Source organism: Antedon bifida, chromosome 5 (genome assembly GCF_963402885.1).
Source record: "Antedon bifida chromosome 5, ecAntBifi1.1, whole genome shotgun sequence".
NCBI classification, from domain to species: Eukaryota; Metazoa; Echinodermata; class Crinoidea; order Comatulida; family Antedonidae; genus Antedon; species Antedon bifida.
This window is the reverse complement of record NC_136230.1, coordinates 4781197-4807424: the sequence shown is the minus strand read 5'-3', so window position 1 is coordinate 4807424 and position 26228 is coordinate 4781197. Positions and strand designations below refer to the sequence as shown.

The following is a 26228-nucleotide window of genomic DNA, read 5'->3' as shown; positions in this document are numbered from 1 at the left end:
AAGAACAAACGAACTTATACAAAAAATATAACAAAACATTTACTTTATATTATTGTATTATTATTCAACAATCGATATATTTTGAATTCTAAATTTATTTACAAAAATATGTTGGGTAAAATTTAGACAGAAATTAGTAAACAAATTAGTATTGCAATTTTGTACGCATATTCAAATAAGTAAGTCTTATTTAAAACAAATAGAGGTAATTAATAATAAAAATATACTGTATGACACAACTTTTTGAAGTATTTTAACAATAAAAGCTTATTAATAACAAATGTTTGTATAAAACGGTAGATACCGTTTAAAATTTTAACCAGGGAAGAGTAAATTGTAACTTAACATCTTATACAAAGTGGAAACCTTTTCTGTGTATAAGTTAGGGTATATTAATAGTAAATATTATATAATAATTAATATTAAATAACAGTTTCAATTTGTTGAGTCATTATCAAATCAATTCATGGGCCTTTTACCTATTCCAAAGTAAAGTGAAACACATATTCATGTATTAACAATAAAATAGTAAATATGTTAATTCACTGCAGGTATAAAATATTGTAAAGCAAAAACTAAATAACTGGTAATACTGTACCAATCTGTCAAAACAGTAAAGAAACAAATTATCTTTACACAAAAATAACCTTTATTTTATGTTTTTAATTTCGACAGTATCGAAAGTATCATTGTCTGATTTGGATGTCGAAATTAAAAACATAAAATAAAGGGGTTTTTTAAACAAAAACAAACCATAGACCTAGAAGTTTGTATTGTGAATTTAAAGTATAGCTCCCAAATATATACTGTATTCCCAAGGGCACTGATATTGGTAAGAGGGGGAGGAGGAACAATAAAAGAAACCCCTAAAACAGAGTTTCTGTGTGCGAAGTTGCTTCTTTAATTTATGGATTTGTATTCTAAAAGTTGTGGCACCATCCCCTTTAAATATAGGAGGGAATGTCCCGATCAACCCCCTTCTCGCCTCCCCAGAATCTGCACCAGTGCCCCTTTTGCATTCAAGGTAAATTTGATACAACTGTTCTGTAACTTGTCTTTCGACTTCTGAGTTGATACTCGGAATCACTACCACGTGATCTGTCAACGTGATCCATCTCTGCTTTCATTTCACGGTTTATCTCTCGCTGAAGCTTTAGCGCCATCTTCCGATCCAACGCTTCCTGATGTAGTCTACGCTCTTCCTCCGTCTGCAGATTAAGAAATCGTTTGTGCTTTAAAGTTCCAGGACTTAACGGTTCGCTGTCGCTCCTAGTTTTTCCTCTTTTCAGTTTACTTTTCTTCGGTGAAGGTGATTGTACGATTTGCGTTTTCTTTGGTGAAGAATAAGAAGATGTTTGTTTATATTTTCGATGTCTTTCTATTGTTTCATTACATTTTCTTTTCTTAGTAGAAGAGGAATTTCCTAAATCTGCAGTAGGTTTAAATGACAATGTTTCATTAAGTATCAAGATCTTATGATCTGGTTTACCTTCAGAGTCATCTTTATCTTCCAGTGTTTTTATGTGTCTTCTATCCTCAGACTTTTCATTCAAATTAGTCGTGTTTTCAACATTTTTTAAATCGTCATGTTTTTTCTTAAATTTGGCAAACATGTCCTCGATAGTTTTACAGTTTTTGAGATCAATATGATGCTTCCTTCTTCCTTTTTCTTCTGTTTGGTTTCTTTTCTTAATTGTTTGTTCTTCTGAATACAGCTTATTTGGTTGAACTTTACTTTTCATGTGACTTTCTCCAACTTTAACTTCATCTAATAAAGAAGGAGAGTTACTACATATTCTATTAATTTCTTTATCATTTCCATTGTCTTCATAATGTCTATTTGTCATTTCATTATCCTGATCAACTAATTCATTCATATTTTGTTCATTCTTATCAAGATCTTCTTCAACAGTTTTAACTTCTTCAACTTTCCTATTCTTGTCATCTTTCTGTTGGACGATTTTACTTAAAATGTTTTTATCAATTCTAGTATTCTTGTTCTCAGACATCAATAATCTTGTCAAGTTTTTCCTTTTGGCTTGAGAAGGTGCTTTCGGCTTCATACGATAGATTTTCCCCGGGCTACGCTTCAAAGAATCTGAAGATTCGGCATTTGTAGCACCCTCTGCTTTTTGATCAAGAAATGTTGTAACAGGACTTGAAGTACTCATTATAGTACTGTCTTCATTGTTGACAGATAAACCCTTACCAGAACTGTATTCAGTGTCTCTTTCTAAAGGTGGGTTCACATTGGATGACTTCTCACTACTATTTTCTTGTATTACACTTTTACCAACCATGACTGATTTCGAACCTTCTAAAACTTTGTTCTCGCGCTCTTGTGCCAAACTTAACCACTTATCCATAAGCAATGGACTTTTCTGAAGGATTTCACTCTCACCCTTCTCAAAAGCCTTCTTTAAATTTTTCGGTGTACTATGCACGAGCGAAGGTGTTTTTCCATCGGCCAGTTTCCGAGCAGCTGTACGAGGCGAGATGACAATTGGCCTGAAATGAGACAACTCATGAGATATGCTATCTGTACTACCAACGCTATCTGACCGGAGTGAGTTGATCCTTGGAGCACCTGTAGGAGGCGTCTTTGCAATCAGCGTAAAAGCGCCAGTAGGCTTTGAAACTATTTCTTCTTGGTTGCTTCTAGTTTCGTCATCGACATCAGAAGGTGGTGATATGTTTAGAACTGCCATTGGACTCGGTGTAAGATCTTTACTGTCGAGAATAGTACAATCATCAAATAAAGAGAGTTTATCACTTTCTGCTACAACTAGAGATTCCACCATATCTTCAACTGGTTCATGCTTAAAATTTGAGTTGGAGTTTTCATCAAATTCCATAGCTAAGTCATCGTTGTATTCTTCAACACATACTAATGAAACATCAGCTCTTCCAGTAACTGTGGAAGTGGAAGGACCAAGAAACAGAGGACTGGTGGTACTATTGGAATCATCATTAATTACATCTGCTATTTTTATTTGGCTACAACTAACTGGTGAGCTCTTCTCCGCATGAGTAAAATCTTCTGCCAATAGATCACCTTTGGTGGACTCACCAGACAAGCTGCATCCAGAACCACTGCAAGGTCTGCTCTGGTTGTTCTCACCCTGTTGGGGTTTTTTGAAGAAGGTTTCGATGTTCATAGCTGGAATCTTTGTGTTCTTTTTGGAACGTGGTGTCAGACGTTTGTTTGAACTTTGACTCGTTGACATTGAAGTCTGAAAAAAAAAAATTGTATTTGAGAACCACCAAATCACTAACTGTAAGTTCACCCAATAGGAAAATGTGGGAAGGATAGAGGGGCATATAATAAGCATTTCTTTAAGAAGAATCCCATTCCTACACCTTTAGTAACTATTATTCAAGTATTTCCAAGCTCTGTCCTCACTATCAAACTAGTTTGACAAAAAAAGTGTGGCCAAAATATGGTAGTGATATGCCCAAATATGGTAGTGATATGACATCATTATGTCCATATATGGGCACATCATATTATGTTGTCACATAAAGTTTGATAGTGTAGACAGAGCTTTACAAATCAGGACAATCCTGATTAAATCGGAAAGGAATGTTATGGATAGTTACCCTTTCTAGTTGCTCCTGCAGTTTTCTTGCAAACTCTTCATCTCTCTGAGTTTGTTTTGAATTGCCCTTAAAAGTAATGATGAAATGCATGTTTGTAACGTGATAAATGAAGTTATGATCATGTATAATGATATATAGGATATTGTATAATGATATATAGGATATTGCAAGTGGATAAAATAATGTATAATGTGATATTAATATATATGATACTTAGATGAGTGTTAGTACCGCAGCATAGTAGAATTCTTTGTATACCTGTTTTTCTTGTTCTTCTTGAAGCGCCCTCGCTAATTGCTCATCTAGTCGCGCTTGCTCATCAGCTAAATTTCCAGAATTCTAGAATAAAATAAAGTTTCTTTACAAAAGCCATTCAATTCAGAAATTAACAAAGTTTGCCTATTACGTATAAATCATTAAAATTATTAATTATTTCTGTGTTGCGTGTGGTTGAAAATTGGTTGATGTTGTAAAAAATAAGTTTCATCCAGCACAATTGTGACAGTGTTGAAACAACACGGATACTATCATTCATTTAAAATATTTAACACTCAACAATAAATACATACATGTAGACCAGGTTCTTCAGCCTCAGCTAATTTCCTAGCCAGTTTTTCATCTAGTACTCTCAACCTCTCTTCTTCCTCTCTACGTTTTTCATACTCCCTAAGTTCCTCTTCTTGTATTTCTTTGATAATCTTTTGACTCTTGGCTTTCTCTATTTTCTCTTGCTCTTCTCTTTCCATTTGATGCTTTAATTGATTAAACAGATTTGAAAAATTAAACATATTTGAAAAATTAAACATATTTGAAAAATTAAACATATTTGAATTCGAAGCATAAAACATACTTAAAATATATTTGATTATTTATACATTACACTATTAATAAACTTTAGCAATCGAATAAAAAAGTACAGAATTTTAATGATCTATGATTTTTTTTATGAAGTTTAAAAGCCTTGAACCATTGTGTGATCACGATGTAATGCAGTTATACTGTACTACTAACTTTATAATTTTAATCTCACTAATACCAATAATTATGTCAATTTCAACAATGTTTGATATAAGTGCATTATAGTCCCAACTGAACATAACAATTACTATTAGTTCAATTTTCCATCAAATTTCCCTCAAAATGTCAATCAATGCATCTTGATATATCATGGGCTCGGGCTCTTCTTTTTATTTTTAGGTACCTTTTTCACTTCCTTTTCATATTCTTCTCGGACTTCTCCTGGTTCACACACACGGATTGGATTTACAGGCTGAAGAACTACAGAAGAGAGAAAAATGTGTCTGATTCAAGATTCAAGAAATTGTATTAAGTTATAAAAATACCAGCACTTTAGTGGATTATTCCATTAAAAAATAGGGGTAAATTGTATCAAATAGGCATACAAAGTATTTATCTCCTTATCAAGTGATGTATGTTATGCTGTATCAACAACAAAATATTTGAATCACAACAAAATATGACAACATTTTATTTTTAAGAGGACTGATTAAATTTTATTTTAAGCTACTGTAGGCCTAGGCTATGTATGGATTCTACCAGATATTACTTAACTAGGCCTAGTCTACTAGTAGTTCTTTAAAACAATACAATAGCCTGGGCCTAGTCATTTTGCAGGATATTCAGTCATTTGACATTTGTCATAAATTAAATATATTTTTTATCATGAATAAAATACTGAATAATTTTAAATTTTACGTACCATCATCCGTATCTTCACCTTGAAGCCTTTTTCGAATTTGTTCCGGAAAAGTCGCCTGTATTTCATTCCATTTCGTCCAGTTTATCAACTTATTTAGCTTAGTCTGTTTCCTAGCCCAATTACTGATTCGCAATCGGCAAAGCGGGCAGGTAAAGTTGACCTGCTCAACCGTATCGCGAAAACAAGGCCTGCAGAGTTCATGAGAGCAGGGCATTGTAACTGGTTCTACAAGAATACTCATGCATATCGGGCATATACAATCGGCTAGACGAATGCCTTGTTCATTTGTGTAACTTGTCTCGGCAACTTTTTCTTCCATAATGTCAAATTACGCCACAATCATGAAATTTATTTCGTAAACTTTGACAAGACATGATAGAACTCGTCTGTTGACTCAAGATTCTGTAATCGCGCTTCGCTCTTTTACGCCCTCTCAGGAAGTTCATAGACTTCTTCATCCAGAAAGCAGTAGTAACTAGATTATCCTATCTAAACACACGGCAGCAGTCAATCTATTAAATTATAGAGCCGATGAATAAACTCTTGCGCAGTTTATCAAAAAGTGTATAATACACCTTTTTCATGGAACGGAAGACATCTTCAATCGATGACAAATAATGCATAATAAATTACTGTAAAATGTTCTTAAAATATTGGCCTACATCACTGTATGATTGAACAAAATTAGAAAAATGTTTTTTCACCGCTTAAAATCTATCGAAAATAACAGCACAGTCCACAGTGTATAAAGCATAGGCGTTTGTCACCAACCGCGGCGGTGGAGTTGCGGCGTCTATATGCTTTATACTGTGGTGGATAAACGGTGAAAAAAATGTTCTAATGAATAGAATATAAAATAATAAATAGCTGAAAATGTTTGGCTGCCAACTTGCAATTATGTGTTTTATACCTGACTTTTAAACAGTGATCTGATAAAAAAATAAAAAAATCTAAAGCTTGAATAATTATTGTATGTGGGCAAATGTTATGTTTCCTTTGCAATTTGCATGTGCAGGGAAGGGGGAGGCGCGCTGCGCGCCTATAATGTGCTTGGGTACGTACAATCGGCCCGTCGTGACTGCAACTCAAAACTCAACTATCATATACGTATGAATAGCATCCTGAAGTATGATAGGCTCATAATCCAGTAGTTAAAACAGACACGTTTTGTAACAAGATGGCTGCGCCCTATCCGCTACTTGCGTGTGAGTTAACGCAAACATATTGCTTAAAACTTGTATTTTATGATAACTTTTGTGGAACTATTGTTTGCCTAAATTGTAGAATTATAAATTATTGATTGAAAAAATTAACAAGGTGCTACATTTGTACCCTTTAAAGATAGAATATATGGCTAGGCCTGCCGACAAAGCAGGCTCCTCTTTTTCGTGGTCGTCATAATTGGCAATGAGTAGGTGTGAGGCACATGCATTCTCACCAGGACGTAGGGCCTAGACCAAAATGAGGCCCAACCTTATAGTAAACATTAATTACTCGTTTCCCTTGCATTAAAAAAGTAGCTTACATTATCTTATTATAATTTCTTTTTCTAATAATAAAACAAAATGTTTGGGTTTTTTTTGGTGAAGTTATTTAAAGATGTATATTTATTTGTCCCTCTGAAAAAATAATTGTATTTTTACAATATAATTATAGTTATTCACTTTGGCCAAAAATAGAATAAAAAAAAGGATTTACCTTAAAGCAACAAATAGTCAAATTGGCTGCCTGCCAGAGGTTTTCGGTTAAATTTAACTGTTTGTTTTGTCTTTTTATTAGTGAAAACATTATTTGTTTACAATTTTTTTGGCAGAAGTAATTAACTGTATTAAAACTACAAAAATAAAATCAAAATAATATGATTTTATTAATCTTCATTTTTCATGACAATACATCTTTTTATTAATTAATATGCCTAACTTACTATCTAACAAAACAAATTCTTTTTAAAGTAAGAGGAACACAAGGTGTCCGCTTGTGTCGACCAAGTGCACCCCGAGAGGAAGAAGAAGATGCAAGAGGAATTTTTATCCCTAAAAGGTTCAAGTAGCCATTTGTTACCATCTTTTGATTTGCGTGAACTGCATATATATTATTTTTATACATTTCAAGTTTGCCCCTGCAAGATTTTAGGTGCGTGGTGTGAGAGCTTGAGTTTGGATAAAAAAGCATGATGTGTAAAACTTGAAATGTTATTAAATGTTATATAAGAAAATGGTTTTTAAAAATGTTTATCATAACTTAATTTTTTACAATGATCAACACTTATGCTCAGTATTATCAATTATAAATTTCTCATTTTCATGAATTCTAGACTGAATGTTATTATTGGAAATTAAATGAATATTTTATTAATAATTTTATAATTCATTAATACAATTTTGTGTTTTCATCAGTTCTCAAGGACTTTACAAAGTGTTTACATTTAGTGAAGATGGAAGTTTGTTTTCCTGGTGTGATGGAAAGAGGTATGTACAGATAATTACAAACATGTATTTTTTACAATATAAATTAATTACATACATTTTCTAATTGTCTGTGGCATTTACAGGTAATTTTAATTTGTTAATTTAATTGTTCCTAATAAGTGCAATTCTTTTAATTTAATTCATTTCATTTTTTAATGAATTTAATAATGGCAATACATATAATATTAATTTTACCAAATATTTCTCCCATTATAGTGTTTTTGTTCGACATACCGTATCAGGCAAAGATGTTCTAAGTTTACCCAGGCCTAAAACTTCAGCTCTAAGTTTTTCACCAAAGGGGTCTTATCTTGCCACTTGGGAAACGTATGCAGGTAAGACTCTAAGGCTTTGTCTACACTATCAAACTTTATGTGACAAAAAAATGTGATGTGCCCATATATGGACATGATGATGTCATATCACTACCATATTTAGGCATATCACTACCATATTTAGGCATATCACTACCATATTTTGGCACATCATACTTTTTTTGTCAAACTAGACAGAGCTTTAGACATTACATTTTGTAACTGTAATCTTTTTAATTATCCACATGATTTTATGAAAATTTTATATCAAAGTTTCTTTCAATTTCAGTCACAAAAGATATTCCTGCTGGGACGCCTAACTTCCATATTTGGAATATAAATACAGGGGAATTATTGACATCGTACGTTCACAAGAAACTTAGTAATTGGTAAGGCTTTAATTTGATATTATTTACATGCTCAATTCGATTGACCAGATCTCTGGAGTTGCCTTAGAATCTCACTGATTTCATTTTTACCTCTCCATAACACAGTGATGTAACGGCTATTTGCGCTCACTGGCTAAACCCCTTAGCAGTGCCCAGAGGAAAAAAACAGGCATTGAAATTTGTCGAAAAAGGCTAAAAACATCCGAGGTCGAGCGTTGGAGGGCCACTTAGAGTTCCTAAACCAGGGGCCTCAAGCCTCTGTTACGCCACTGCCATAATACAGTAATATTTTTATGAATTATGAAATGAAAATGTACAGTAACAATCACCTTCTTTTTACCCATTGAACTTGTTACTGTGTATAGGATGCCACAATGGAGTGGAGATGAGAGTATATGTAGCAGAGATGTCAACAATGAGATTATGTTCTATGAAATACCTAATTTCAGTAAGATAAGATTTATACAATTCAAATTTGTTTTGATATAAATCCCCCATATAAGATAATTATAATATATTGTAATGTTATTGTAAACAGCCTTCGGCTGCAATTTCTTTTTTAAATTGTATTTTTTTCATAATAAAGATACCAAGATATATATAGGAGTGTTAAAAGTATTATAGCTAAAAGACCCCAGATTCAAATTCATAAGTTCTTTATCAATATCACTTTTTAAACAAGAAGTTGGTGAGGAGAGCCACCAGTCTGGGACAAGCTCTTTGTCCATCTATTATTTTGTTTATCATAGTATCAATTTCTGTTTATGACAACAACATTTCTTTGTAATTCTGTAGAGCAAGCAGCAAATAGACTGCATCTTGAAAAAGTATCAAATTGTTTTATATCACCTGGTGAAAGTCCATTCAAGATAGCAGCTTATGTCCCAGGTAGTAAAGTAAGTATAATATCCACTTTTAAGTTGGCAAGCTAAAAGCAAAACCAATCATCTTTAAAGGTGTCGACATGGAACTCAACTCAACTGAAAGGAACTAGTTGCGCGAGAGCGCTTATGCTTATGTCGACATTTTGAGCAACTGAACGGAACTGACAGAAATGAAAGGAATCAGTGTGCGAGCGCTTATGTCGACATGGAACTGAACGTGCTTGAGTCGTAAAAATCTTAGTTGCATTGAGTTCTTTTCAGTTCCAGAAAAATAGAACATGAGCAACTGAGAGGAACTGAAAGGAACTAAGCTTATGTCGACATTTTTTGTGTGCATATCAGTTCATGTCAGTTGCATTCAGTTTCTCGGAGCGCTTATGTCGACACAGTTGAGTTGAGTTCCATGTCGACATAAGGGCACCTTTAACCACCTCGGTAGAGCTGCTTGCCATATTCCTTTTTGTGACAAAATAAACATATATATAATATTCATTAGTCATATCCATAAGGTGTAACATAAGAATTGATCTAACTACAATTCGGTAATGCAAACGCTTTCCGTCGAGCCGTCTGTGTAGTCGAATGGATTAGACTATCTACTTTGCATTTCGATGTATGGGGTTAGAATCCCTTTAGCAATTTCTTTTTACTTTATAGTGAGAGAGAGTGTTTAGAGTGTTAGGTTTAGTTATATTTAGGAAGTAGTTAGGGTTAGGGTATCTTTCATATGTATGAAAAAAAAATCTCGAGCTGCTTTATGTTATGCAACTGTATTTCTTTATTTTTTAGGGTGGGCCATCATTTGTAAGGATGTTTAAGTATCCAAACCTCAATGCAGTCGGAGCTGCAATTGCAAACAAGAGTTTCTTTAAGGCAGATAAAGCAGACGTATTATGGAATAAAAAAGGTAGCAACATTGATCTATAAAAATGACCTCCTTTCCCAAGTTCTTTAATACAGTGGTGTAAGAAGTATGGGCAGATGCCAAGTTAAGACTGGGTCTGGTGGTAGAACAAGTCTTCTCGGATAAGGACTATAAACCGTACGTGCAGTGTACACGAAATGCTCATATGCACTTTAAAGAACCTAGTACATCTTTCGAGACGAGTAAGGGGTTACGTTACCCCCAGTGTACTAGTTCACAGCCACTGTCACCCACAGCCACTACTTAAAAGTAGGCCTTCTAGTAGGCCTCCTGGTTCCATGATAATCAATTTGTTGATTGTGGAACTTTTGAAGATGAAGAAGAGTACTAGATATTAGAAAATAGGCTTCTTAGAGTGTGTACAAGTTTAGGTAAATGAAACTAATTTAAAGATTAATCTTTGTGATTCCCAGGTTCTGCTGTTTTAATTATAACATCGACAGAGGTTGATAAGACTGGCGCATCTTACTATGGTGAACAGGGCCTACATTATCTCGCTGCAGATGGTGGAAGCAGTGGGGTTGCTCTAGGTAGGTTGAAGTGTCCAATTATTCAAGTATTGTAATAGAATTACATATCAAAGTTTCAAAATATCTATCAGACAAAATGTCCCCATTCAGTGGCGGATCCAAGATTTTGAAATAGGGGTGCCAAGGGCCTAAAAGTAGTGAAATGAAGTGCTAAACTTAATTTGATGTCCTATCTTTTGCATTTAGTGAAAATTGGAGGGGGCCCTGGCCGGTTGGGCCCCCCTTGAATCTGCCCCTGTCATTGGTGTTTCCCCAGAACCATTTGTTCAATGAAGAGAACATCATTGATGTCAAATTATTAAAATCATTTATACTTTGGATTTTCGTTTTGTATTTCCAGGTAAAAAGGGACCAATTTACAGTGTTGATTGGAATAACAATTCTACAGAATTCTGTGCTGTCTATGGATGTATCCTAAATATATTTATAAATGATATATATATTATAATCAATTTACATCTCTTCCTGTGAATTGCAATTCATATTATTCTTAGCACCTGATTATTGATTTTTATCTCCTTTATAAAATACTCATTTATTTATTAGATTTCTTATATTCTATAATCTATCTAAAAAAATTGTGTTATATTTCATACGAATCCAAAAGCGAGAACAAACTCGCCAATTACAGGATGGATAAACTATATTATAATTCTATCGTGCTTATAAACTCATTTGAGGCTTAGGGAGTGGTGTTGAAAGAGTGGTGGGTTTCAACCCTGGCACTAGGTCAGGATTGAACCCTGGATCTTGGGATTGGAAGGCAAGCACGTTGACTACCAAGCTGCAGCTCCACCAAAGCGACATTCAACCTCACATTTTTTTACCAATTTATGAGTATTGTATGATTTAATTTACATTATTTGAATTAAAATTAGTTTTTCTTAACAAGATCTTTAGTCATGCCTGCCAAAGCAACGTTATTCAACCTCAAGTGTGAACCAATCTTTGACTTTGGAACAGGACCACGCAATTCAGTATTCTTCAATCCTCAGGGAACTAATATCCTTTTTGTATTTGTTATCTTTCTTGACTGATCTTCCCTTTCAATATACTATTTTCATGGAGGATTTTGTTTTTATATATTTAAGCAAATTGCCAAGGATAACCATAAGCAAATTCATTCACTATCCTTCTTAAAGATGGCAATCCTGTTTACAAGACAAACATATACACAAGATGCTCTACATAAGACACATTAGAAAAAATACTGACATGACTTGAACCCAGGACCAAGCACCATAACCAAACCAAGCCACAACTCCACTCCATTAGGCATCCAGAAGATTTATCATCATGTACACTTATAGGAATGACATCCAGTAACTTTGGCTTTTCACATGATTAAATGTGTTTTATACTTTCCTATGGTGTCCCATGCTAAATTTACAGGCTGTTATTTTTGGCCATATACTAACATTAATAGTTAATACTGTATGTCTTCAAGATATAAAAATGCTATTATCTTAACTTACCATTACTTCTTTGTATTGCTGGCTTTGGCAACCTTCGTGGTGATATGGTAAATATACTTCCAGATTTTGAATTTGTTCTGAAGCAAAAAATAAGTAGTAATTAGAATTGTTTAATTTCATTTAAAATTACCAACCTAAATTTGTTTTATTTTTAAGGAATTTTGGGATCGAAAGCAATTGAAGTTAATATCGAAACCGCAGGCATCAGATTCTACTTTCTTCCAGTGGTGCCCAGATGGAGAGCATGTGGTGACTGCAACGTGTTCACCCCGTCTACGACAAGACAATGGGTGAGTATTTCTAGATGATACTGTACAGATAATGTGTCTTTGTGGTTATGATGCTCGGCTACCAATCCAAGAGTCCTGGGTTTAAGTCCTGTCATGTCAGGATTTTTTTCTAATTACAATTTACAACTCCTCTCCCAAAGACTTGTAATAAGTCTTTGTTTATGTATAGCATCTTGTGTAATGTTTGCCACCTTTAAGAAGAGTAATAATGAATGAATTCACTTATGGTTATCCTTTTGCGATTTGCCTAAATATATAAATTTCCAAATTTTTATGTATGTGGAGACACAGTACAGAGAATTAGGTGATTATTTATATATGAATTTATGGGTTTCCTTCCTGGCCACCGCATTGATTTAACAATGTTTTTCAAATTGCAGATTTAAAATTTGGCATTACAACGGCGAACTACGAAACACGTTTCAGTATAGTGCTGGTGATGAATTATGGGAAGTTGGATGGCAGCCGTTCCCATTTGGTGTTTTTGTTGCTAAGCCAATCGTAAAACCAACTGTATCCGTCGCACAAGCTGAGGCAGCTAAACCTGGGGTGTATCGACCACCTGGTGCTAGGGGTAAACCCCCACCCAAGAAAATTGTAAGTCTGCGGTTGGATAATTCAAGCAGATCTCCCAACATTTGTAGTTTGGTGTAGTTTTTCAATTATTATTGGACCCTTGTTGTTTGGTCATTCTTTCATTAATTCTCCCGATATTTAACTTTCCAAGTTGAGACCTCTAATGTAGTAATAAGAATTAATATATTTAAATTTTGAACCAATTTTAAAGGTGTATTGTCATAAAAAATAAAGATTTATAAAATCATACTTTTAATAGCCCATTTTTCAGTTTTAATGAAGTTATTCACTTCCATATAGGAAAAAAATAATGATTTCACTTATAAAAGACAAAAATAAACAGTTAAATTTAACAAATTTGCATTAAATTACAGTATTTTTCTGGTCAATAATTTTTGACCAGAAGTGAATAACTATTATGTGACATTAAAATGGCATATTCAACAACAACAATTTAAACATCTTTAATGAAAAGTAAATTTTTTGTTTAGTCAGAATTAGAACCGGCTGAAAATATGAAGAAAAATGCTGTAGATGGTATGTTTATCTTCTATTACTATTAGTAAACATTATTATACATTGTAATATCTCTAAACTAATAAACTTTCTTGATATTTTTTATTGCGATATTTACACAAATTATAATTTTATTTTTAGAATCTAATTTATCAAAGTCAGCTTTGAAAAATAAAAGAAAAAGAGAAGCCAAAGCAAAGGCTAAAGATCAACAATCACATGACGGGGCTTTAGTAAGTTTTAAATGTATTACATTATAATGGCTCTTAAACCTTGTGATGGATTCAAATGACACTTTCTGCTACCATATTTAATGTATGAGGACACTCACTATGCACCTTCCTATAAGCATTAATTGTTACAAGGTGTTGCAAAAAGTTTTATGTCCATCAAATCATTTTTATTAATTCATTGTAGATGTCACGGTCCAGTGATCAGCGTGATGCAATAGCTATGACGAATTATATTGTGGGAGGAGCTACAACTCGACAGCAACCAGTCAGTGAAGGCAATGCAGATGACGACAAGAAGATCAAAGCATTGAAGAAGGTAGTGAAAAAATTGAAACAATTATTAAAGCATTTTGATTCAACTTTCTTCCATATTCCCGACACATTATATATGCATGTTCGTGTAAGCTCAGCGCTTTTGATGTCAAATGTCAAATAAGACCATTTTATTGCATGTCAAGACGTTTTAGTTGTTGAATTTAATGCTTACATGAAAGGGACATAGCATACAAGAAAGAATAATGATATGTTTAGATTGAATTAATTGTTAAAAATAGACAAAAATAATAAATCTTACTCAAGAACATCTGGATCATTATATTACAAAAAATACAAAAAATTGTTTTCATATGGTCCCTATGTAGATTAAAAATCCCAAAATTATATTTAAGTGCAAATGTAGTGGAAAAAATCCATACTACATACACTGCCATACATTCATCAGAGGTCTATATGGCCTCCAAGTCCCCTTTATAATCTAGCTAGGCCCCCACTATACAGATCAATTTTATAGGCCTAGCTTTTTAAACTTACCTTCTTTACCCAGTTTGATAGTAATTGGTGTATGATTGTATTCTTTAGACTTTTATTTTTGTTGTATGTTCACATCATGTCCTAATAGCCATTATTTTACTCAAATAATCAATTAAAAGTGTATCTTAGTTTAACTATCAAACTCACATGTTTATTTTGACATGATTGTCTGCTAAAATCTCCCTGCTCTGATTGGTTGAATCTTCAAAACTCAAAACAGTTATTATACAGACATACATTTATGAAATGTTATATAACTCTGTAAAAAACAGTTCATTGTTTTAGTAATTAATTTTATCAGAAGTTCATTAATCTAAGCTGATATAGCATTAATAGTAATACGTTTAACTCTTTTTATTTGTGGTTCAAGTAGGTCTATTTATTTTACACGAAGCATTAAGTCAAGTTAATGAGTTGGGCTTGATTTCGTACCAGCCAAAGGAGTTCACTAAGATACTAATCAATTTTGAAGGGGAAAGGGAGAAAGTTTTTTCCCCCGTTTTACTGTCAATGCTAGTTCAAACATTTCTTCTTGTTTTTAGTTAGTAAATCTTGACATTTATGAGGAAGTATAAGTTTTATTTAAGTGTACACTCAGTTTCAAATATATTTTTAATCTATTTACTTTCAGTTTTATTTTAGCTTTCTTGTTGATATAGTGTCTATTATTGAGTTGAATAGTGAAGTTAAACCTTCTGTTTATTTAGTAGAATCATGGAGAAATAATGAACGTTATGTAATATATATATGCATGCAATAAAGAAATAATTCTTTATTTGTACAGCTTTAAAAAAAACATGCTTTTTTGTTTTCTTTCTATTCTTTGTTATAGATATATACTTCATAAGGAAGTAAAGAATTTAAAACTACAAGTCTGGTTTCTATCAATTACTTATATTACAATACTGATCTCATATGACCCTGCATAAGTACAATTTTTGATATTTGAGTGCAATAGGAAGTTGACCTACATTATTCTCTGGCCTTTATAGGATACCTGGATTTGTTTGTTGCATGAAGGCAGCTTTTGTTAACTTAACTTTATTTTATAGTTTCTTTTCATGCAGCTCCACCATTTTTATTTTCAAAACTAGATAATTTCAGCTCAAGTATAGGTATGAAATGCCATATGTGTCAAAATGTTTTTCTTTTTACAAATAATACCTTTTCACAGTGCCTAGCAAATCTCCAGAGTTTACACACCGGGGCGTGCCTGCCAACGTGAAAGGGGTCTAGAGTCTAGAACCCAAACACATTCAATTATTCACTGAATTTATATCACTCATATTTGACAATATAATTTATATTAATATACAGTATATAGTAAAAATATTTTTGTTTATTTTACGGTTCTTCTTTCTTGTAGAAATTGAAAGCTATTGAGAAACTTAAAGAACAGCAACAGCAAGGAAAGGAACTAGAGAAGAACCAACTAGATAAACTTAAGACAGAAGAAGCACTTTTAAAGGAATTACAACAGCTTGAGATATCCTAGGTATATATAGATATGTTTTGATATCAACATACAGATTGAACAATTACTATTAACTCTGAATATGACTGATGTAATAGATACAATTTCTGTTGCATATTATTTTGATGTCATAGGTCAAACGTTTATGGCATGTCACACACAACATGTGTAGCGTGCCATACATATTAACTGACAAACTGAAATTACAAAAACGGTGGTAAACCTTTGAAAATTGTAATTACAATATTTCCTGAATTTGATCTTACATTTATGGGAAAAATGAAACATTTATTTAAGATTAAAATTATTATTAACAGTGGCGTAATGGCTATGAGTGCTCGCTGGCTAAACCCAGGGGCCCCTGAGCAGTGCCTGGAGGAAAAAACAGGTATTAAAATATGTCGAAAAGGGCTAAAAACGGGCGAGGACTCCAGCGTTGGAGGGCCACTTAGGGTTCCTAAACCAGGGGCCTTAGGTCTCTACAATAAGCTGCTGTATATTAGCAACATTATAACAAGATGTTTAACAAATTTAATTTTAAAGTGTAAATGACATTTGTCAGTATTCATAATATTCAGTCCTTCTATTTTTGAGTCATACTAAATTAATATTTTGTTGAATTTCATTAGAAAAATACATGAACAGGCGACCATTTAGTTATCGTTTTAAAAATATTAAACTAATTTAATTTCTGTATGATTCATATTTTATAACAAAAAAGTGTTGCTAAAAACAATAAACATAATAGTTATAAAAAAATTACATTTACAATTGTTTTATTTAGTTTGCAAGGAAAGATAATTCATGGTCTGCCCAGGGCACTCTTCCTTGGTCTGCCCAGGGCACTCTTCCCCGGTCTTATGCCCAGGGCACTCTTCCTTGGTCTTCTCAGGCAACTCTTCCCTGGTCTGCCCAGGGCATTCTTCCTTGGTCTGCTCAGGGCACTCTTCCCCTGTCTTATGCCCAGGGTACTCTTCCTTGGTCTTCTCAGGCAACTCTTCCCTGGTCTGCCCAGGGCATTCTTCCTTGGTCTGCTCAGGGCACTCTTCCCCGGTTTTATGCCCAGGGTACTCTTCCTTGGTCTTCTGAGGCAACTCTTCCCTGGTCTGATCATGAAACTCTTCCCTGGTCTGCTCAGGGCACTCTTCCTTGGTCTTCTCAGGCAATTCTTCCCTAGTCTGTCCATTAGTTCTTCAGTACACAAGAGAAGAAATGATTGAAAACGATTCTCAGTGGCAATTTAGTTACCAGGATTGTGTTGGTGTCCTCAACGCCCACTGTCTCTCTTCCTCTTTTCCCACATGTCCTTAACTTTTTACAATAAAGTGAGCTACAACTAAATATCTGATTCAATATGTTTTATTAATTTATCCAATACTTCACTTATTTTGTACAAACAAAACCAATACATTTTTAACTTACATACCTTACTTAAAAGTTTTAATTAGTGACCACATTTGACCTTTGATGTGACCAATATTTCCGGGTTTGGCGAATATTTCACCTTGTACGTTTTTAAATAATACTTTTTATAAATAGATAGACACCACATTTTAACCGTTAGTCAACCATAACACCACAGCAATCGGATTATAAATATATAAATACTATGTTTACAATAAATAAATTAGTTTTTAAAACTTAACAATAATAGTCATTTAGTAATACTTGTTGAATAATTTCAATATGAAATGACGAGTTTTGATACAACATTTGAAGTGTAACTTTAAATGAATTACCGAGTTTTCAAATGTGACGCTATTCCCTTTCAAACGGAAAATGCTAGCTTAGTTTATTAATATGTTATAAATATTATACATTTCTTTTTAATTTAATAAATAAGTTTTTGGGCGCGTTACACTAATTATATTATTATACAAATATTAAATAATTTCAGTTGGAATGTTTACACATTTTAAATCAAGTTTTTGGGCATGTTACAATATATTATTATAAAATACAATTATTAAATAATTTCAGTTGGAATGTTTACAAATGTTAGTACTTTAGCTAAGCGGCAAATTATACGCCTCTTGTCATTGGTCAAACTACTTGCGTTGCTTGTAATACGTCATAGCGTTGCGCGTACTCCTTTCCAAGACTAGATTGGGACGACGTGTTTGAAGAAAACGTTGAGGGAGTCGCCCGTCTTGTCTTCAATTTCCGAGTCTGTCAACTGATACAAAGTGATATCATGCGTCGTACGATCGTACCCCACATAATAACCTGTAAAAAATAAAAATATATAATTGTCATATCTTAAAGATATATCGTCCCCCTAAAAAAATATTTTTTTAAATTTTTTTGTTGAATATGTTATTTTAATGTCACATAATAGTTATTCACTCTCACAAAAAATTGGGTAATTTAACTGTTTATTTTGTCTTTTTATAGGTGAAATAATTTTTTTCCCCCGTTTTTTTTCTTATGGAAGTGAACAACTTCATTAAAACTGCAAATGGCCTATTCAAAGTCCGATTTAAAAAAATTATTTTTCATGATTTTGGGGGACAATACATCTTTAAAAGAATGTTAGATGTCACAAAATATCATCTGAGTCAGTGAGTGGGTGTAGATAGCTACACATATGTAATTCTTCATATTAATATTTCGAATTCACTCTCGCAGACTTTCTCGTAAATGTACGGTGTAGGGGATACCATGTTTTTAAAAACTGTAGAATTATGTAGAGCTGCGATATTTAGTTATCTTTTTAATTGATATTGTAAAAATTCGAAAATAGGAGGACTTACCTGAATTTGTAACCGACTCAAAGTAATAATGGTCAAGGGTCGAATCATAACGCCTGTAGAATAGTTTATTGTCCGTTGATTGGAAAAGCTGTGGCTCGGTAGCAACGTCCTTAAAAAAACAAAATAATAAAATTGTCAGTGCCTGTGTAAAATGGAGAGAAAAGTATCGCATATCTATCTCTAATATGTTTGTATGACGTCATAGTTCTCAGAATGCTTCATGAAATAAAAGTTACTCTCCATCTTGATCTCTAAAAGTAGTTGGATATGTCATTTCTTTCCCAACTAATAATTGCAATATAATACATTTGAACCTTCACAGAAGTACAGTATAGTACATTACTTCTATTACTTACTACAATCCAATCATGTTTCTTAAATGTTACAAGCTCGTTAGAAAATAGCATGCATAAAGCTCTGTCTACACTACCAAACTTTATGTGACAAAAAAATGTGATGTGCCCGTATATGGACACGATGATGTCATATCACTACCATGTTTGGGCACGACACACTTTTTTAGTCAATTTAGTTTGATAGTGTAGACAGTGCTTGTATGTCATATACGTACCACCAAAGAAATGGAAGTAGATGAGGGAGCCGACACGTACTTGGACGTGTCTACGTGCTTGAATGCCACTGCGGTGAGGCTGTTAGCCAAGTCTGTGTACGTGCTCACGAAAAATTTACCTGAAAATAATCGTCAGTATTAAGTTTATGTTGTGGTAATTCGTGTTCATATTCAATATCACAGTACCCTCATTTGTGCACAATTGTGGTTTCATGACATATCTCTCCACCCCAATTTTTGTAAACAGACAAATTATATTAGCGCTCCCCGGCCCCGTTAACCAATCCGGGATCCGCGGGCTGTAGGCCTAAAACAACTGGTCAATCACTATTTAATCTATCACGCCATCGTCTTCATTCTCGTCATTAATTGATCAATTGGTTATGCTAATTACGTCCGAGGTAGGGCAAACATCTGACCAATCAAATTATCCCTGACGCAAAGCTAATTCGAAGTATCGATTATAATACATTCTCGCCATTATAATTCTTTTTATTAACACCATCTTCCTTTCATCACTAAACATTGTCTAAAATTTAAAAATAAAAAGAGGAAAATCTCACATTTATCTCCGCTTGTGGTAGCTGTCATTTCAAGAGCATCGTTTTCAACGGCTAGGTATCTCTGGTCGTTGCCATTCGGATAATTTCGCATGTAGAAATTTTGCCCCTGAGCACTCGTAAGTTCTGCAAACAGACTCGGAATTATGACTTCTTCGTTGACGAGCGATTCCTGTTGGTCTTTTGATTCGTTGTTCTGAAATAGAAGTGTTGTGTCAGTGATAAGGCGTACTTTTTGTGACTTGAACAATGTAGGCCATCATCGCCAGACAGCGTCGTACGACGAGGCCCGACGAGTCGTCTCGTCGGGAGAAAATTTAACATGTTTAATGTTTTATTTTTTATTTATTTATTTAACAACATATTTATACAGGATAATACACAATCAAGTAGAAATAAACTTGTTTTGCATTGTAGTCCTGTCGAAAAAAACGGATACAAATTTAAATCTTATATGTTAACGACGACCTAAAAACTATACGCCCGACGATTTCTCAAGACGACTCGTCTCGTCGGGATCCAACGCAGGCAGCACCGACGAGTCAACACGTTTAGCCAGGTCTCGTCGTACGATGCTGTCTGAGTTAAAGACCTAGGCCATAGTTTTATGTTTATTCAGCCTTCTACAGGGGTATATTACCGTACTTACCTTCATGTTTGTAGTATTAAGACATGCGTCTTGATCCCCGATCGGTATGTCATTGTCACAGGTTGCTGGTGGACTTTGTAATTTTGCTAAATACTTCTTCACTTGAGAAAAGGAAAACACATTTCCAGATTTGCGGGTTGTGTTGTTGAATTCATTAGGCGTGTTGATTTTGTTGGTGTTCGACATCTTTGTATCCTACACAGTAAATAACACAAAATTAATACCTGTGAATAACTACTACCATAACAATAGTAACGTACCTAGCCCTACAGTACTATAATATAGTAAGCATTAAAAAGAAATTGAAAAGAACTCGAAATTAAATATGCGTATAAATATTGAAAATAATCTCGTCTTTTAAAAAAAACATCGAAAAGAAACCCATATCATGAATAATCCCATATGAGCCCCGAGCTCATCAATTAGCTTGAAGTCCAGTTAGTAGTCAGAAGCGCAAATCGAAAGACTTTCGAAAAAAATGTCCCGACTTGAAATCTCGGAAACGTAAATGCGTAGGTACTGGAATACTGGAATCTTGGTGGAAATAGGCAGTCGCGCTGGAATTGTATTACAATGTTAGTAATAAAAATGTTAAAACCATGAATGTAGCTACTTACTATGTTATTCTTTCGTTATTTATTACCTCAGCTTTTACTTAGCGTCTTTAACTTCAGCGTGTTTAACTTCAGCTTCTTGAGTATGAATTTTCACAAAACTTTGCTCCTTTTTATATGGGCAATCCGGATCGTATGACGTAAGTTTTATTTAAAACATAGCAAGTTCAACGAAACCTTCAACTGTTTAAGATGCATTTAAAACTCATTATAAGACGGCACATCCGTTTGGCTAACAATACAAAGTTTGGCACAAATATTAGTTTAGAGGCCCCATGTCATTCATGCGGAAAGTATCAATGAAGCTTGGTTCCCCACTGACGTAAGCGCAACGTACGTTTGATTTGACCAATCGCAAGTGATAGATTATTCGCATATTCGCTTTTCATTGGTCACTTGCATTTGCGTCTATGTCGTTTCGTTGCGTCTTCAAGGTTAACGGCCTGTTTATACTACGACGATAACGATCGACGATAAATGTATAAACTTACATTTTTCTTAAATGCAACAAAATAAATTCGAAAAGTTTTTATTCTAGAATTATAGAATAACCATTTGTGCTGTCTTTAATATAACTAATATTTTTTTAAAGTCATGATCAGAACAATAAAATCGTTGTATCGTCACGATATTGCTCTTATCATGACGTATATTATTTTCATCAAAGGCAGCATAGATGGTTATCATAAAGTTCTATGGTGAAAACTTTTTAGATTTCTTTTGTTTTATGTAGGAAAAATGCATATTATCTATTTATCGTCGATAGCGTCCTAGTGTCCTAGTGTAAATGGGCCTTAACGACTTCCACTATCTATTTTAGTTGATGTAGCTAAATAAAATGTATTAAAATTAAATTGCAAACATTGTTCTTTTATATGAATGTTGTAGCATCAATGATGTATCGTAGAAGTTGATTTAACATAGGATTTCGTCAGGAGGGTGAGGTTACACCATGTCCATGAATGTTAGGCCTAAACGGGAAGAGGAAGAGGAAGCTATTATACACCTATATCCGTTTATGAAGACATATTGGCTACAAAATTACACATTGGGTTATATTAAGTAAAAGTTTCTATACCAAACTTAGAAATCACTCTTTTCAGCAAAAAAAAAATGAGTGAGCCCTTAATGATAATGATTTCTTGTAATAAGGCCGTCAGTAGTGATATGACATCATCATGTCCATATATGGGCACATCACATTTTGTGTCACATAAAGTTTGATAGTGTAGACTGAGCTTTAGATATATTGTTCCCATCATGTAACAAGGCCATATACATGGCTGCAGTCGCATGATCAAGTTAGTGTTTACCGACCGACCGACCGATCAACCGAAATAGTGAGCTGTAGAGTCGCGTTGCACGCGACTAAAAATAATAACAATGTTGAATCAGGGAGATTTTACATCTCGCTGGTTGAATAGGCAAATGTAATGTTACATTTGGTAATATATTATTATTTACATAAATCGGTAAAGTTATGTTTATTTTAAGACTGCTCTGAAAACTCACATTTTAACTATTTTTTTCTCTTAGTTTTCCGCTTTTTATTTCTAAAGCGCATTGAGGCTTTGCACAATCAATCAATCAATCAATCAGATTTATATAGCGCCAGTATCCATAATAATGTTCAAAGGCGCTTGACAAAGTTAAGCAGGAAATGCCTCTGTGTAAAAATGGGTTTTTAGTCGTGTTTTAAAAGTGTTGATGTTATTATTACCATTCGTCAATCATCAATATTCAATTCGTTTAAAGATGTATTGTCTCCCTGAAAAAATAAGTTTTTTAAATGAAACGAAAACAAAATGCATTTACCTGAAAAAACTGTAATTTAAAGCAAAAAATTAGTCAAATTGGCTGCCAGCCAATGGGTTTTAGGTTGAATTTGTTTGTCATTTTATAGACATCCACTGTTTTATTTTTTTTAAATTTTTTACATTGAAACAAAAGATAATAGGAGGGGGAAAAACAAATAATAAGGTTACGTGAATGTATCTCTACCTCCCCCGACTTAAGCTCTGTCTACTACACTATCAAACTAGTTTGACAAGAAGTGTGATGTGACCATATATGGTAGTGATATACTCAAATATGGTAGTGACCGCATGACATCATCATGTCCATATATGGGAACATCACATTTTTTGTCACATAAAGTTTGATAGCGTAGACAGAGCTTTAGATATATTGTTCCCATCATGTAAAAATAATAACAATGTTTACATCTCCCTGGTTGAATAGGTAAATTTAATGTTACATTTGGTAATATATTATTATTCACAAAAATCGGTAAAATAGATTAAAATCGTTAAATTTGTTTGTAGCCTATTTTTTTTAGCACAATCATTGTTTTTGCTTTTTTCCGAGAAAATGACTGACTTTGTTACAACTTCAATGTCACCTAATTAAAGTTTGATTATAATGTGATGACGTGTGTGAGGTTCACCGCATATTTTTATTGCAGATGTTGTCCTGAATTCTTCAAAACTGATATACTAATGTTACATAAGACTTTTCCTGAAATTTGAGTGGACTGTGCTATTGTTTCCTATGGAGGATGTTATTGTAGTGTTTTTTTAACCCCCCAAAGACTTGTTACCGGTACACGTTTTCCAGACAGTTGAACAGTAATAGCCTACTACCGATTTCTGTGCCGGATTTGTATTGTTTCGGGTCCCTATAATGTTGTATTCGTTAAATCCCCAACGGCAAATCAATCCTTTTGTTGTTATATAACACATTGCGATTGTTAGTGACGTCAACTGACTCCTGACGTTTCATTTTTTGTTGTTAAGAACCAGTTAATTTACAGTACAATACCATTTATTTAAATCTCAATTGTTTTTTAAATTTGTGTGCAATTTAGGCGGATAGCGAAGTGGTACGGATGTTGATACGTGGTTTTACCCATGGTCTAAACTTTTATAGTTCTATGGTTTCAGTGATTCATCGATGACATCAATTCGCGTTCACTTCTGTTCGAAATGGATCATGAACAAATTTATGTAATTATCCTCCATGTACAGTACAGTAGTTATCAACAACGTTGCGCCCGGTTAGAGCTTGGATGGGAGACAATCGGGGACTGTATTTGGAGCTGGGGTCCCATTAGACATTTGAAATCAGCACTGCCGGCTCTTATTGCAGCTCCTGCAGCTAGTACATGCCTCAGAAGTATTGGCTTATGCATCTCCTCTACTTAAGGTGGGCACGGGACGAGATGATCAATGTTGGGACCAGCCAAAGGTGCTTTACAATAGTCCTGGCTTTGTTATAATTCAGATGAATGTAAGACTAATTGACATTGTCGTTCACGATAATAATAATAAGAGTAGTCATACTCGAATTAAAATATTGATGGGTCATTTTGTATCGTAGGTACCAAAACAATGCAACATAAAATCGTCAACTAGTTGCTATCTATAGTGTTATATCATCAATAATGTAATTAGTCATCAGGTGGTTACTATGTAATTACGCTCGTCGTTGTTTAACCATGGAGGTTTAATCATGGAGATATACCTCAATGGTTTAACCTTGTGCGATTATGTGATCAGTGGGGATTTTCCCCCTTTTTCAGACTTCCGACTCTACTGTAGACACGTTGTCACTTCCTATTTAGCTTTTTATAAACAAAAAACAATCCTGGTATATTAATAATTTATTTACTAATTTTATTTATTCATTTTATTTATTCATTTCCTGTCAAATAAGGAACACTGATTTATTTATGTTTATGTCTTTTTTTTCTACTGTAATCTATATTTTTACAGTATCATAGGCAAATGCCGTGATACAGCATCATATGTGAAACTTGTATCGTAGACCGTATAACCTAACTTTTAGTATAACCTTCCATGACATACAGGCAGTGGAATATGCTCATTGGACACAAACATTGTCATATCGAGATACAATACTGGGAATCGGGTGGGATACGATCATTAAAGCACGTACGGCATACAACTTGTATAGGCCTCGGAAGCCGGACTTACATGCCTTCTGGCACAATAACTGATATTTAGAGTCTCCTGGAAGTCTGTGAAAGTTAACATCCCCCAAATAATGATGTACTGTAGGCCAATTTTTTATCGTGTTTTTTTACTGCAATTGTGTGTGTATTGGCGAAAAACATCCTTATGTTTATTATCCGATTGACCTTCCGATAAAAGGGAGAGTTAATTGTTTGCATTGTTTTCTTGTTTTAAATGCTTCCGGGATTTGACGATTGTATTGAGGGAATTTCCCCTTATACTGTAATCACCGCATTTGTACGTCACATCACTCAAACACTATCAGCAATCTATGGCCAATCAGACGCGACAGGAAGCCTTGTAGATTGGAACTTTTACCACGAAATTAAGGTTGCCAGGACTGCTGTTCTCACGATATGACTACTCATTCATTTCATACAGTTCGATTCAAGCATAGAGGTATAAAATTAGTGATCTCATCTTTATGCATCCATGATTCAAGTTCACATCATATTTTAGCAAATTTATGACAAATTCACATGCAAAGTCTCATCTTATCAATTATTTTTATTTATTTTGTTTTATTTATTCATTTAACATGCATTCAACAATACATTTAAAATACATAACAAAAAAAAAATACAAACAATCGGAATTAAAAAATTTAAAAGTGAATGGATGCAAGGACGACCCATAAAATCGACAATTTATTTCCAATGAGGTCCATTAGGCCTACTTCGATAAGCCTTGTTAAGTCAGATGCCAAAAATAAACAAACAAAATAAAAACATCTTACTCTACACGAAATCAAACACTGCTAGAACAGAGAGATGTAATCTCCCTGGCTAGAAACAGCAAAGTTGTTAGTTCCATGTTGATCACGAATGTAGATATATGTGTGTA

The 26228-nt window shown here is 33.8% G+C and overlaps 3 protein-coding genes across 3 annotated transcripts; 1 reads left to right on the top strand and 2 right to left on the bottom strand.

The window, feature by feature from the left end:
* Window positions 1–121: 121 nt before the first annotated feature.
* On the bottom strand, window positions 122–5737 carry LOC144843176 (uncharacterized). The gene is made up of 6 exons (XM_078699942.1): window positions 5321–5737; window positions 4802–4878; window positions 4170–4352; window positions 3859–3939; window positions 3601–3666; window positions 122–3233 (listed from the first exon to the last, which is right to left on the bottom strand). Exons 1-6 carry the CDS (start codon window positions 5637–5639, stop codon window positions 1020–1022), a joined length of 2940 nt encoding a protein of 979 aa, XP_078556068.1. The 5' UTR covers window positions 5640–5737; the 3' UTR covers window positions 122–1019.
* Window positions 5738–6490: 753 nt separating this feature from the next.
* On the top strand, window positions 6491–16944 carry LOC144843737 (eukaryotic translation initiation factor 2A-like). The gene is made up of 18 exons (XM_078700653.1): window positions 6491–6525; window positions 7273–7360; window positions 7717–7788; window positions 8005–8123; window positions 8392–8491; window positions 8857–8939; window positions 9287–9387; window positions 10165–10282; window positions 10714–10830; window positions 11171–11239; window positions 11731–11832; window positions 12312–12352; window positions 12462–12595; window positions 12976–13192; window positions 13663–13708; window positions 13829–13920; window positions 14105–14236; window positions 16097–16944. The coding sequence occupies exons 1-18, from the start codon at window positions 6498–6500 to the stop codon at window positions 16223–16225; spliced, it is 1788 nt and encodes a 595-aa protein (XP_078556779.1). The 5' UTR covers window positions 6491–6497; the 3' UTR covers window positions 16226–16944.
* A 1079-nt stretch (window positions 16945–18023) lies between these two features.
* On the bottom strand, window positions 18024–20932 carry LOC144842326 (uncharacterized). The gene is made up of 5 exons (XM_078698762.1): window positions 20738–20932; window positions 20092–20284; window positions 19529–19647; window positions 18958–19066; window positions 18024–18430 (listed from the first exon to the last, which is right to left on the bottom strand). The coding sequence occupies exons 1-5, from the start codon at window positions 20921–20923 to the stop codon at window positions 18306–18308; spliced, it is 732 nt and encodes a 243-aa protein (XP_078554888.1). The 5' UTR covers window positions 20924–20932; the 3' UTR covers window positions 18024–18305.
* Window positions 20933–26228: the final 5296 nt, after the last annotated feature.

Coding starts and splice junctions, on each gene's coding strand:
- LOC144843176 (XM_078699942.1), bottom strand. CDS start 5,639: ATGGAAGAAAAAGTTGCCGAGACAAGTTACACAAATGAACAAGGCATT. Junction 4,879..5,320: donor AGGTGAAGATACGGATGATG/GTACGTAAAATT, acceptor TCTCTTCTGTAG/TTCTTCAGCCTGTAAATCCA. Junction 3,940..4,169: donor CTGAAGAACCTGGTCTACAT/GTATGTATTTAT, acceptor ATTTTATTCTAG/AATTCTGGAAATTTAGCTGA.
- LOC144843737 (XM_078700653.1), top strand. CDS start 6,498: ATGGCTGCGCCCTATCCGCTACTTGCGT. Junction 8,124..8,391: donor CACTTGGGAAACGTATGCAG/GTAAGACTCTAA, acceptor TTTCAATTTCAG/TCACAAAAGATATTCCTGCT. Junction 12,353..12,461: donor GCAACCTTCGTGGTGATATG/GTAAATATACTT, acceptor TTTATTTTTAAG/GAATTTTGGGATCGAAAGCA.
- LOC144842326 (XM_078698762.1), bottom strand. CDS start 20,923: ATGTCGAACACCAACAAAATCAACACGCCTAATGAATTCAACAACACA. Junction 20,285..20,737: donor TTAATACTACAAACATGAAG/GTAAGTACGGTA, acceptor CTTCTATTTCAG/AACAACGAATCAAAAGACCA. Junction 19,648..20,091: donor TACCACAAGCGGAGATAAAT/GTGAGATTTTCC, acceptor GATTATTTTCAG/GTAAATTTTTCGTGAGCACG.